The following is a 14,698-nucleotide window of genomic DNA, read 5'->3' as shown; positions in this document are numbered from 1 at the left end:
AATAAACAGAATCTCTCTGTGTGGGGCAAAACATTTTGCCTTTTAAACAGGCTGCCCAAATGAATCCTTTCCACAATGAAGGCTTGTAATTTTTCTAGTAGGCTCTTGACAAATGTTGGTTGATTTATTGATACGGACATTTGCATCTTGGAAACAAGATTTAGGTCAATGACTCATTCTTTATGGTCAGTAGCTTTTAGAGAAGAACACACTTCCCAGATTACTTTTCTCAGGTGCAGCCGAAATATAGTCTCAACTCTATTCACTGAAAACACCAAAAAGTCACCACTCAACCTTTTTAAAGTGCATTTCTCTACAGCCCATTCTGTTTCTTAATACCCATGTGTGAGGGGGAACATTCCAATTGAGATGCAGATGAGTTGTGTGCAGATGTGTGAAATGGCGACAGTGATGGAAACGGTGGTGGTTGGGGGAGGGCTTGATGTAAACAAGCACCTTGGTTTCCCATAATATGTATGTCCTCAACTTCAGGGGAGTCGGGAGGACATGTAAAGAAGTTTTCCTGATCAGTAAGACTCTGAGGACGCTTCTCAGGAGTCTGAGAAAGTTTTGAAGAACAGCTGCTTTATAAAAAAAAGAGTTGTTGAGAAGGTTTTGACTGTGTCTGGATGGAATTTACAATGATGACCAGCAGTGACAGGTGCGATTGGAAATCTATTGTATTAGAACTAATTAAAAAGCAAGAAAAGATGCAGTGACACAGACCCAGAGTTACTCTGTCAACATCTCTTCAAAGCTATTTGCCTACTAATAAAAAAATTTTCATCCATTCACCTTCAAAACAATAGCCAGGGGTTTCCAGCCAAACATTTTGATTTAGGTTTGGTCCTAAATCAAAAGTGTCGACTCACTGTATCCCACACAAGTTCAAAGTCAAATCCAACATTAGGCCGTATATGAAATGAATGAGGAGTTCTAGCATAGATATAGGCAATGTCAACATGATCTAATGTGTTGGGAGATGTAAAATGCTACCCTGCAATGCCCCCATAAAAATGTAATTCTTTTAGGTCCAATTATATGTCAACCTGTCTTCACAAGGATTGACTGCAAAATAAATAATCCAGAAATCACAATAATAAAGTGCTTTCTAAGGGCCTATCTTCTTTAGTTGAGTTGGAACATATCCCTCTGTCTCCATTAACCTCCAAGCAGAAAATCTGACACAGAGGTTGAACTCCCAAGGGACTTAGGCTCCAAATCTGTGAGGTTATAATTATGTTATGAGTGAAATCCCTCTCATCTTCTGTGATATGTACTTCACTCTCATGTGTTAAAGACGTCAATCTTCTAAAATGGTCATGAGAATGTCTGGAAAGGATACATGCCTTTGCCCAGATAAATTAGTGTCACAGATCACCACAAATAACTAGGATTGCTATATATATATATATATATATATATATATATATATATATATATATATACACATATAGATAGATAGATAGATTGGACTGTCCTGCATCGGCCTAACTGCTAGTCTGGGTGTCCCTCTGTGGTCAGCATCATTGCGCTGGCCTCAGGACATGGCCGCTCGTGGGCCTGGGGATCTGGCTTCGTTTGGAACTTTTGGACTGGACCCAAGCTGGCCTCCAGTTGGAAGCGATATGTCCAAATTTTGAAATTCAGATTTGTAACATGTGAGATGCAAATTAATCTGTCTTCCTGTACTCAGTTTTATGTTGGACAAGCAACTAATATACACAGTTACAGAAGAGCCAAACCTCCATTGGTCTGTAAGCTCCTAACTTGGAATGCACGTAACATAATCTTGACGAAGTTCATTTCACCTCTGACCAGAAGACAAAGCTGTTTAAATCATTAACAAGTTGGAGGTGAATTACTTAAATGGTATTTAAGTGGAGTACCTAAGATTATTTAAGAGAACAGATGAGGAAAACACAATTTCCTTACCAATTAGTAGAGCTTCTTTCTCGGATTTTAAGCCTTGACTTCTTTTCTCAATGTTGTTCTCTCGGTCTTGGTTGACCAATGCGACTGTCAAGACATTGATCTCCTATAAAGTTAAAAAACAAAAACGTATGGGTATTTATTTATGTAGATTCTCTGTATTTCAATAAAAGCTACCAAGTCACTTACACCCTATAAAAGAGGTCATCACTGTCATTTATAACTGAAGGTCAACTTTTTTTTTTTTTAACTTGTATTTATTTTAAGTGTGTTTTTCCAGGACCCATCAGCTCCAAGTCAAGTAGTTGTTTCAAGGTAGCTGTGGAGGGCGCAGCTCACACTGTCCCATGCGGGGATCGGATCAGCAACCCTGGTGTTATGAGCATCATGCTTTAACCAACTGAGCTAACCGGCTGCCCCAGAAGGTCAACTTTTACAAGTAATTAATCTCCTGGCCCAACAGTGGAAAGTAATTCTAAAACTTAGGCTCCTGGCTACAGCTCTCAGCGAACCAAGTAATTTTCTGCACAAGTGGCAAATTTGGTGCAAGTTATCTTAAGTTTTGTCCATATTTTGAGTAAACTGTGCTAACAAAAACTGTATTTTACTGTAGCTGCTCTAACGTGTTTTCTTTCAAATATGAAAAATTTTCTGAAAAGCATACACAGGCTGATTTATAATACTATGCTAGCAATTTGTGTGCGTATGCGCGAAACAGGGCCTCCTGAAGAGGGGAGGTAGGAGTGTTTAAGTTGAGAGGTCTATATCCTTACACAACTGCAAACAGTAGATAAAGCAAAGGTTGGAAAATTCTTTTCTTTGGAAACTAGAAATGAAGAATTGTACGGCAAACCAATAACACACAAAACACTAAGGCTGGGCTATTTTTAGTTCTTTCTATAGTCGTTTTTTATTTAAAACCAGAGAAAAAGCTTTGACTCATATCCTTCCAGACATGATGTTAGGACTCAAAATATGGACAGTGATTTAACAGAAAGTCAAATTTAATGACCAGAGACCTACATACCATATTTCCCCAAAAATAAGACCGAGCCAGACCATCAGTTCTAATGTGTCTTTTGGAGCAAAAATTAATATAAGACCTGGTATTATATTTATTATATCGTATCATATCATATCATATCATACCCGGTCTTATAGTAAAATAAGACAGGGTCTTATATTAATTTTTGCTCCATAAGACGCATTAGAGCTGATGGTCTGGCTAGGTCTTATTTTCAGGGAAACTCAGGAAATATGGGATAAGATTGTTTAGAGTAGCTGAATCTTGTTGGGGGGAAATTTCTCGCTGAAAGATAGGTCTCAAAGAAGGATTAGAAACTGAGAAAAGAGTTAAGGACAATGTTTCCCATAAATGGTGGGGAATCTGCCAGAAGGACAGAGGGTAGGTAGGGACAAAGGAGAACTTAGAAAGTCTGGGCAAATGGTTTGGCAGAAGTTACCAGGGCTGAAACTGGTTATAGAATATTTTGTACTTACTACAAAGTAACAAAATTGGACAGAAAAGAGAATACAGAGAATTGTTTGCAGCGTATTGAGCATGTAAAGAACACAAACCCCATCTGGAGACATTCAAATAAAAAAAGAAGAAGAAAAGAAAAGCCCTCAGTGCATGCCAAACAAAACAGACCTGGGAACTGACGTTGACCTATGACCTATCACTTTGTAAATTGGAGATAATTAGAGATTGTCAGGAAGGAAGTTCCTCCTGAGAAAGTTGGAAACACTTGGTGAGCATTTGGCTCCTCGAAAGGTCACACTTACCTGCTGGAGACTGAATGAGAGGGGAAGAGGGGTAAAGAATTGAGGGGTCACAGTGGTGGATCAGAAGGAAGGCACCAACTGAGGCCCGAGACAGACTGATGGTGGGAGTGTGCCCGTGAGGACAAAGGGTCAGACAGGGTTTTGGGAACGGTCTAGGGAAAGTCTGGAGCCAGCTGGACTTAGAAGGTCGCTAGAGAAGAAAGATGCTCATATGGCTCTCAAAGCGGGACCTTGCAAACCAGCCCCAGCAGAAATGCAATCGAGAACTTTAGATCGGAACAAACCCAAAGGCTTATGTAGACGCGATGAACATATTTTACAAAGAGGAGTTCCCGGGAAAAGGATACGCATTACTCCTCTGTTGAAATTACATACGGTATTTTCCGGTTAGGCTGCTGACACAGCCTAGAGGGACACAGCGGGACACGAGAGCACAAAGGGACACTTCGTCTCCCTGGGTGAGTGGGGTGAGGGAGCGAGCTGAGTTCTCTTAGTGGTATGCCCTAAGGACAAAGAGGTCCCACAGACACATGGTGCTGGGCTTCCACGCCTGGCACTGGGAGGAGAAGACTGTCGAGCAGAGTACAGGCTGTGCAAAGGTCTCCCAACAGAGGTGTAGGAGGAAGGAGGATGGAAAAACAGTAATTAGGGCGATGATTGTATCACTTCAAAAAAAATGTGAATAATGAACCCCAGGGCCGAGTGGAAACAGTATCTCCAAGAAAGGGTGATCTGTTCACAGATCTGTTCACATGATAATTGGGGACAAATGAAATTACTGAGAAGAGTTTAGTAGACAACATGCCCACACTAATTGCCAACATTGAGTTGTGTCCTGGGGCCATCACACAGTTGCGAATCCAGGTTTAGGGAGGGAAATGGACCAGAGAAGGCTGGCAGCACAACGGAAGCCAGCAGGAAATGGCAATGGCAGAACACACTGAGACCAGTCAAGGAAGCTGCTACGTACCTGTCCCCATGTTCAAAGCTGGGGTCATAAACACAAGGGGCACTTTGAGCAAGCCCAAGAAATGCTACTGAACTAACGCATCTCCGGGGAGTCAGTGTGGCCTCCCAGTGATGTGGCTTTGATGATGTTTTAGGTTTGGGCAGATGAGGATGGAAAGACAGGAAAGAGACCTAGGATTACCTTTCTGAGGAAATATTTCTTAAGATTGAATGCTGTGGCCTGTGCTCTGCTGACCACGAATGGGGTGCTCCCACATGGTCACCATCAGGGGTCATCTCTTTGCAAGGCTCCCACACCTGTCTGGCAGGCCTGGGCCTGACAGACCTGAGGCTGGCAGATGCTTCAGCCTTTGGTACTGCTGTGAGCTGTGTCCAGGGTGGAGGTGGAGGTTCTTTTCTGACTCTCCAGAAGGGAAGCGATACAGTACCTAACCAGGCTGGCCAGGCAGGCTCCAAGGAGTGCGTGCATACTGTAATAAGTTGGCCTCAAGAATCTCCAAAAGGAAGCTTTCTATTATAGTCAAAGGTGTGTCCAAGCGCGTTAGTGAGAGACGTGGGCCTCTAACATCCTTTAGTGAAGTGGACCAACTTGGGACTACTCAACGGAGTCACTACTGACTAAGACCCTGCAGTGCAAGCCTGCCTCGGGCAGGATCTAAAAGCTCAGACTCTTGCTGACAAAGTCGCAGAATTAATGAGATGAATGAATGTGTAGGTCACACACTTTGCCAGAGACAAAATTTCAAGTTAATATGGATGTAGTTTAAGGGCTAGGAGATAGACTATTGAATTTAGAAAGCCACTTGATATTCTGTGCTTTTATTTTTTTTCACTATAAAAAAAAAGGTGGAATACTATTCTGCCATAAGAAAAGATGAAATAGTGCCATTTGCAACAACATGGATGGATCCTGAGATTATAATGCTAAGCGAAATAAGTCAGACAACCATATGATTTCACTGATATGTGGTCTATAAAACTGAAAACAACAAAAGAACAAGACAAACAAATGAAGAAACAAAAATTCATAGACACAGCCAGTAGTTTAGTGGTTCCCAGAGGGTAAGGGGGAAGGGGGTGGTGTTAGATGAGGGTAAAGGGGATCAAATATATGGTGAAGGAAAGAGAACTGACTCTGGGTGGTGAACACACAATGTGGTATATAGATGATGCATTACAGAATTGTACACCTGAAACCTATGTAACTTTACTAACAATTGTCACCCCAATAAACTTTAATTAAAAAAAATCCACAAAGCTTGTAAAGAAGGCCGTAAAGGAGACCATTATGACCACGTTAGAGGGCTGTAATCATGAAAACAAAGATCCACAGCTGTTTTAATTCTTTGGAAATTTCTCTGTTCTAAAAGATTATGCCATTTAAAGAGCCTAGATTTCTTTGTAACAAAAAGCAGGTGGATATCAGAGCTTCAATGGAAAGCACTAAACAAAATGCTTAGGGTTTTTTTTTCTTCTTTTTATAAAAAGGGGATTGATTTAATGACTCATTAATCATGGGTTTCTTAGAAAAATTAAGTTAATTTGATTTGTCTGTATTTATGAAAGGTTGTTCAATTAAATAAGACAATTATAATTATTGGTAGGCTGTGAGTTTGGCGTAGTCTACAAACTACCAAGTAGATGCAAGAGACATCTGTCCTCTCTTTCCATGTCTGTACTTAGTGTCTATGAATCTATGATCTCCCAGTGTTTGTCAAAAGAGCTCCATCGTCATGACTGGTAAAGTGAAGGGAATACACAGAGAAAATGTGAAACTAAATAACTCCCCAAACCAAACTATTGTTGCATTTAAGCTAAGCCTGTTTTTACTTTCAGCCACCCAATACATGTTTATGCCACATACACGTAGCCCATGCCTACTCAATGCCAAGGAATGCTAAGGTTTTAAGGACACTGAGTCCAAAGTGGCAGGTAGCACATGCTTACTCAAGAACCAGCAAGTAATTCTTACAAAAGGTCTATACGAAACCTTATTGGAAATGAGAGTAGATGGAACTGGAGAAGTAGGCAGACCACGATGAGGAGTGTGCATTTTGTTTGGAAAGCTTAACTAGTGAAGAGTGTTCAGTAGAAGCTTTACATGAACAATTCAGAATTTTAGATTACTGGTTTGGAGGCAGTGAAACTGGAGGCAGGGGTGCCAGGTTGGAGCCTACTGCAATAGTCTGTTTATTTTTTTACCTTTTCATGAGGAGGGTCCAAACCAAGTCAGTGGTACGCAAAACATAAGAGATATTTGAGAGGTAGAACTAAAACGTATCTGGTGACCTGAGGATGAGGAGAATGATGAAAATGAGTAGGTACATTGGTAAAGAGGAAAACAGAGAAAGAAGCAAGTATGGGAGAAGATGACACATTTAACTTTGAAAATGGTGAACGTAAGGTTTCCATGACATCTTGTCAAGCTCTTTGGGAGAAAGTAGGATGGGCAGGTTTTTGAACTCAGCCAGGCCCTGACAGATGTTTTTATGGGCCATTTCTCAGGCTTGTGTTTGTAGCATGCAACCTTTATGTCTCCTTCTGGGACAAAGAAAAGGCTTGCTTACTGCTTGATATAAAAGAGGTAGGTTCCCCCAGCTCAGTGTTGCTCTCCTGTAATGCAGCTCCCTGCATGTTAGGCTTCCATACCCCCTTTCTGGGGGAATGATCAGGTTGTAAGATCCAGGAAGATAAATCTGATGAAGCTGTCTGGTAGTACACGATAAAACCTCAAATGGACAGTTGCCAAAACCTTCTATGAAAACAACCCATCACAGTAAGGACAAATTGACCACAATATTAAACACTAAGATAGCACATCTTCAAGGATATCAGAGGACATAATCAGTTTATGCTTCATCTTTAACTCTGGAAAAAACATGGTTTAAGTCTTAAGTCCTATCTTAAGAGGTTCGTATTTTCTACTTCGGATGTTCTAACTTATATTTAGTTATAGGGCAACACATTTTACTGGGACATTGGATCATGAGTGAGCAAGGTTTTGTGCATGTCTTAAAACGTCCCTGTCGTTAATACTTCCACTCCAAATCTCTGGATAATGGGAGGAACCTTAGAATGGGAAAGTTTCTCCATTAGAAACACAAAATTATGAAGACTCTTTTTCAGCTATCACATTAAAATCCTTTACCGGTACATGTAATAGGCACCACAGAATGATGTGTCTACTGGATGTTCTGGAAAGGTGTTCCAGATGCCTAGAGATTGCAAATTGGACATGGGTAAGGGTGGATAGGGTTGGGAGATGAAGGAGGTTAGGAAGCACAAATTGTTAACAGTGTATATACACTGGGAAAGAACCATTGGGAGGGGGATCGAGAGTTTCCTTGCAAATTCTGAAACCACTAAGGTAAATAACTGACAATAAAACTTCCTCTTATGAAGGCAAAAAAAAACCCCCAAAACTTTCCTTGCAGAGGTCAATAGGATTATGAAATAGTATTCTAAGGGAAGTGCTGACACCACCAGTTACTTGACACAATAAAAAGCACTCCAGACTAGAAAATGCACAATCCGTAACAATTCTACACTTGGCAGGAGAATGGACAAAATTGTCTAATAAATCTTTTCTCAGTTTACCTTTAACTCTAATTTCTGTGACACTTAGAAGGATTCATTAAAGGGCTGGAAGAGGTTTTCTATAACTAGAAACCAGATAGCATGGCCTTCTTGAAAAAAGACTTCTTAAAGAGTTAGCTACTTGAAGGCAGCCATTTCCCCTCTAAGAGTCCGTATCAGTTACTTTGAGAAATGATCGAAGTACTTTATCCCTTTAGGAAAGCTCTTTTGCAGTAACTTACTGAGCGAGAATTGTACTTTGTTGCTGTTTTGTTTTTGTTCTCCTCCACCCACCCAAACCCCTAAGAACCAATAATAATGGCTTCCCCAGTTTATAAAATCCTTTTGTTATTCCTTTCGTTTCTTATTCCCGTGGCCTCCTTAACTTTGGTGCTGTTTACTTTCGACTGCAAAGCCTCTAGAATATGTGGTGTACCCTCACTGTGTCTACAGCCTCCCCACCTGAAATCTCGGTTTTCTCATCAATCACCCCATGAAACTGCCGTTTGACAGATTTTTCAGTGACTGCCTGCATTTTCTCAGCCCTCTTACCACGTGGTACTTGACATCACTTGACATCAGCACCTCTTGAACCATCTGCCTCACTTGCTTCTGTTACACAGAAGGTCCTGTGTTTTTCTTTCTTTTTCCTTGTGAAGTTTTTGTTTAGTCCTCACTGGCTTTTCCGTTCCCTCTGCTGGCCCACCGCACACGGAGAAAAAGGTAATTTTCTTCTTCTTAAACTCTTTTAACTTTGGTACTTACCCAAGTTCAGTCACCACTTTTTCTTCTCTACTTCTTTCTATCAGAGGTCTTTCATTCTCATGGGTTCAGCTCTCATCGCACTTAACTTTTTAACTTCTGTGATTTATCATCACTGACCTCTGGGTTTGCCTACTTGCATTTACCACTGCCCAGATGAAATTCCAAATGAGAGATGGCCATGAGCTGGTAGGAGAGACATAGCTGAGCCTTGGCTCTTCCACTAAGGACTGGCCAGGCTTGGGCAAGCCCTGTCCTCCCTTTTCTTCATCATTTCCTAGTCACCTTTGTATACACAGTGAGTCCCATCTCTCTCGGAGGCACTCATTCCAAGCTACCTGTAAGTTTTCCTTATCTCAACACATTTCCCACGTCACTGATAATGGCAGCTGATCATGCACACATTTAGACAGAATGGACTTCCACCTGTGTTTGTTTCTTCAGCAAAACCAGCAATTCCTTTAGGGCAGTCACCGTATCTGAGAAGCTGAAGCAGATGGCCGAGTGGAACCTGTGCTTTAATTCTGCCACCATTACTTACGGACTGGATGACTTTAGGCAGGGCATTTTAAAAGATCCTCTTCTGTAAGACATGGGTAACAACCTATACCCATCACCCAGGGGTTCCGTGAGGACCAAATGCCGTAAGTGACATGGTGCTTTTGAAAATTATAAATCTCTAGGAATATATGGTGGCATCAATAGTATCATCGTCACTCACCTTTATTATTCAAAGGACTGGCTGGATACAGAACAGTTGCATAATACATACGTGGATTCAGTACATGTAAGAATTCTGTATATGACTTTGACTGCAGTCATATAAAAACGTATGTGCGAAAAATATGTACACTAACTGTGGTAGTGTTCAAAGAGTGCATATTTTCTCTTTTCTACATGTTCTGTGGCAATGCGGTTATACTGCTATCCTTATAATTTAAAAAGAAATAAAGTCAATGACATACAGATGTCATTTTGAAGAGCTGTATGTACAGCCAGTAGCGGACTACTTCACTGAACAACACACTGAGTGACACCTCCCCCCATATACATGGTAGGTAGGCAGATCACCACCACGTGACTTCCCTATGACCCTCCAAAGGCTGGCAGCCTCTCCAGCTACAACTGCAAGGTGAGTGGGACAGCTGTGACAATCTGCATGGTAAAGCTTTCCCATGTCACCCCCCCTCTGCTAACACCACACCACAAGGCTCCACTGCTCTGCTTTCCTTGTTCCACGGCCTTGTTTTGCTGTTTGCTGCTACACCTTATTCTTCCACATCACACTCCGTGAAACCAGGGGCCCTGGAGACCACAGTCAAGATGCCAGTCAGCTATTTCAGTACCCTTTACTCACAGTTTTTTTGGTCAAGGTACCAAAAACAATTCATCAAGTGGTATTCCAGTCTCCGATAACCTTCAGGCTGTTCCTTGTAAGATCTGAACTGGGGTCAGGAAGGAGAACGGCGGTACCTCCCAGCCTTCCCTTTATGAGCCAGTGACTAGCATGGAGCAGGTGCCCAGTGGCTGATACATGAAGGACTGACACACACAATGGCCTGAAATAGTGAACAAATGATGGGTTTGGACACAGCAGGCAGGTGTGAATTACCACTGACTTGCTGTGCACCCTTGTTTCCTCACTTCTATTTGTAGAGAGAGAGATTCGAAGGAGATAACTCTACAGCATCTTCTTGCTGCAGAATCCCATGCCTGCGCCATGGCCCTGTCCCTGAGATGCAGCTTCCCTTCAGAATAAGGCTGCCCACTCGGTATAGACAATATGTCCTTATCCTGGATTTCAGAGCCCAGAAAAAATTAGAAAGGAAAGAGGCTGAGGGAAAAAAATCATAGAAAAGCCAACAGATGCGAAAAGGATGGATGAGAATAAGTGACTAAGCTTCAGAATGTCTTCTGGTTCAAGGGAAAGTAAGAATTTATCCATCCCCAGGGGCCAACAGATCCTTGGGAATTTTCTGTGGGTTATGAGTCCCCAGGCCCTGCTAATAGTATCAGGTGCTGAAGCTCAGTACCCCCGGTCCCAAGGTTGTGGGCTCCCACCTATCTGTGATGTTTCCCCAGGAGCCTTTGGTGTTTAGGGTGTGTGTGAGGGGAGGCCAGAAGCCCAACAGGCTTCAGCCTCGGAGAGAATTTGGAAGTGGACGTGCAGGGCTTCTGCCCTCGGCCAAGATGCAGCCATTTCATCAACATGACCACACATGCTGAGATGTTCCACCTCGCTGGGGTTCAATTGCTGGCCCCGGAGTGCACCCCTATGTTCTCAGGTAACTCTAAGGCCTGTGCTTTCTAAGAATCCCAACTGCAAAGATTAGAATAGGTGAGAACTAGTTACAGGTCATAAAAAGGACACTTTTCAGAGAGACCAGTGTGGTTTAGGATCTAGAGACACCCAGATACAGCATTTCTCCCGGTGGCCTTCCTTTTGGGTCGTCCTTGGTTATATTTATTTGATAAACACTTATAGAGTGCTTACCATGCACAGGTAGAATTATAAGAACTTCACAAATATGGACTCCTTTAATGTTCACCACAGCCATATGATGTCAGTACTATTGCTTTCCCATTTTATGGATGAGGAAATTGAGGCATAGAGAGGCTAATGACTTGCCGAAGGTCACACAACTAGCAAGAAGCAGACCTGGGACTTGAACCAATGCTGTCTCGCTCCATGGCCTTAAGTACTGGGCTAAGCTGCCTCTCGATTACCCTCCCGGCACCTATTCTAACCCTTGTCAGGTAAAACACGCCTGTTGAGCGCAGGGACCAAATCCCCTTCCGAGGGCTGCCTATAGCTCTGGCCCATTCAGAAGCCAGCAGGGCTCCAGGCAGGACGGATGAGCAGTGGCGCTCGCAGTTGTGACTGCAAATGGGAGCAGGGCAGGAAGCCAGCAGGGCCTGTTCCAGGAGCAGTGTTAGTAGGGATGCGGCCTGGCTGTCTGCTGCTGTGAGGTGGTGACAGACTTCCTTTGCACAAGCCTAACTTATTGTGGGACATGATGAAGAAGAGCCATGCAGCACACAGGCTGTCCTAGTTTGGAAGACGTCGGGGGAGGAAAGCCACGGTCAAAGCAGCCCTCCATACACGGAACGTGGGCCACATGCAGGATGGCTGAGCGGGGAAGAGGCTCGGCTGGGGGCCCATGTGGAGGGCCAGCCACATGCCCCAAACCACTGAGGAGCAAGGCAAAGAGAAAATCAGGATGCAGAAGCCATTCAGAAGGAAGAATGGGCAGATTCAGTGTGTGAGAAGCAGAAAAAAGGGGAGAAAGTCAAAAAAGTTCAAACTAGTCAGGCCTGGACCACTAGCAGGATAATGACACCACAATCAAAGCATCAGAAAGCGTGAGAAGCGCCAACTCCGATAGTTCAGAAATACTGAATGTGACATCTTGGAAGGGCAGCTGGAAATATCAGGCACATCAGGAGAGCATTTGGCAGTGATTCTGCAGCTCATCTTCTGTCCCTCTTCCTACCTGCACGGTCCCAGGGGATGCCCGTTTCCCTGTCACCCTTAAGTGTCCCTGCCTGGACGTTATGGGATGGCTCTGCCTGTAATTTTGCTGCACGGGAACAATGTCCCTGGCACTAGTAAGTCTACAACCAATATTTTTTAAAAGAACAAATAGTAGACCTTCAGTGATATTTGTTGAACTTTATCAAATGAATCTGTTACTACAAAGAGAGGATAAACTTCAGAGGAGCAACTGACCGGCACCAAGGGTTTGGCCAGTACCCGCGACCTGTAGTGATTTATTTAAAGTGCATGAGGAATATACACAGCAGGTAGTGAATCAAACAATGCAGTCACTTTGGGTATTTCACGTCCTTTTCTTCCCTAAAGACATCTGACACCGTGTCATCTTGAAGTAAAATAATCCCTTTACTATCTTAAAGAAGGTAAAACATTAATTTTGAATTCGTACCTATTATTAATGGTTTCAATATGTTTTTAATTTAGATAGTAACTTTTTTGGAGATCATAATATAAGCTTATAACCTTTCTCCTTTCCTTTCTTTTGAAAAATTTAAGACAATTCTCTAGCTCACTTTAATTCTTAGTAATAACTTTTCTTGGTTTTCTCATAACAAATATTATTTACACACACACACACACACACACACACACACACACACGAGGACTGACAAGTAAGTTTGCGAACTTGTTGCAACGATGTCGTTAACCTTTTTTGATATCAGAGGGATTATTCATTATGAATTTGTACCAACTGGACAAACAGTTAACCAAGGTTACTATTTGGAAGTGCTGAAAAGGCAGCGTGAAAAAGTTAGACTAAAACAACCTGAACTTTTCACCAACAATTCATGGCTCTTGCATCACAACAATGCACCAGCTCACAAGGCACTGTCTGTGAGGGAGTTTTGAGCCAGTAAACACTCTCCCTCTTCACCTGATCTGGCCCCCAATGACTTCTTTCTTTACCCAAAGATAAAGGAAATATTGAAAGGTAGACATTTTGATGACATTCAGGACATCAAGGGTAATACAATGACAGTCCTGATGGCCATTCCAGAAAACGAGTTCCAAAACTGCTTTGAAGGGTGGACTAGGAGCTGGCGTCGGTGCACAGCTTCCCAAGGGGAGTACTTTGAAGGTGACCATGGTGATATTCAGCAATGAGGTGTGGAGCACTTTTTCTAGGGTGAGTTCGCGAACTCAATTGTCAGACCTTGTATATTCAAATATTTACCCTTTACATTTCATCTATAACCCGCCTCCCCCTACACATATATATGTGATATATATGTATGTGTGTATGTATATACACACATGTATATGTATACATTATTGTTGTTTAGTTCTTATTTGAAAAATAAGATTCCCATATGTACTTTTAATCAGAGAACAAAGACTTTGATGGGGAAGAGTAATTTCAATTTTGCAATGTTTCCCATTAAATACTAATAGCATCACTGCTGCCTGGATCCTAACTTAATTATGCTTATCACAGTCATACCACACTTAAACTATGGTCTCAAGCTGGCAATGAAATGACTTTCCTTTGGAATAGTTTTGTGACAGCCATATTAAATAAAAACGATCTTAAAATGAGGAAAAAATTCTTTTGTATTCCAGTAGCTCCATTCATTATTTGAAGTGTAGGTTGTAGTATTTTATTTTTAGTTTTACTATATGTCACTGTAGATGTTACCAAATGAAAAAATACACTTTATCTCAAAAACAGCTGTGTGTTTCTCATCGCTACGTAAAAAATGTAACCCACACTGCCGTATCTACGCAAGTCCATTTCCTTCATAGCCTGAAAAAGTACTGACATGAAAAATCTCCTCAACAAAAAAAATGGAGCAGCAAACAGAAGAAACTAAAGTGAAGTACTTTTAAATGTATTTATGTGCATCCAGAATTAGTCGGTTTGATTTATCTTGTATGATACAGACTCTATTGCTAGTAAAGATTAATTGTATTATGGCACTCTTGGCATGTTATTTTCCCGGTCCATTTCTCAGTGTGACGTTTCTTATTTTTCTCTGCTACAAAGCACCCACTATCATAATTTTCACCTGCTGAGTTTACATTACTAATGATAATATTAAAATTTAGAGTCTCTGTGACCTTTATGGTGGTAAATTAGGTCATGAGAATAGATGGGACACAGTCTGATACACGAGAAAG

The 14,698-nt window shown here is 41.9% G+C and overlaps 1 protein-coding gene across 7 annotated transcripts in view; it reads right to left on the bottom strand.

Moving 5' to 3' along the window:
- ENOX1 (ecto-NOX disulfide-thiol exchanger 1) overlaps positions 1–14,698 on the bottom strand; it is a 504,034-nt gene that overhangs the window by 17,858 nt on the left and 471,478 nt on the right. For all 7 annotated transcript variants that reach the window (XM_033105019.1, XM_033105016.1, XM_033105021.1 and 4 more), the window contains one exon: positions 1,936–2,038. In XM_033105019.1, coding sequence (XP_032960910.1) covers positions 1,936–2,038 — 103 coding nt within the window. The remainder of the gene's footprint in view (positions 1–1,935; positions 2,039–14,698) is intronic.

The sequence above is a fragment of the Rhinolophus ferrumequinum genome, chromosome 4 (genome assembly GCF_004115265.2).
Source record: "Rhinolophus ferrumequinum isolate MPI-CBG mRhiFer1 chromosome 4, mRhiFer1_v1.p, whole genome shotgun sequence".
Classification (NCBI taxonomy): Eukaryota; Metazoa; Chordata; class Mammalia; order Chiroptera; family Rhinolophidae; genus Rhinolophus; species Rhinolophus ferrumequinum.
Note: the sequence above shows the minus strand (reverse complement) of the source record. Positions and strands in the feature narration are given on the sequence as shown.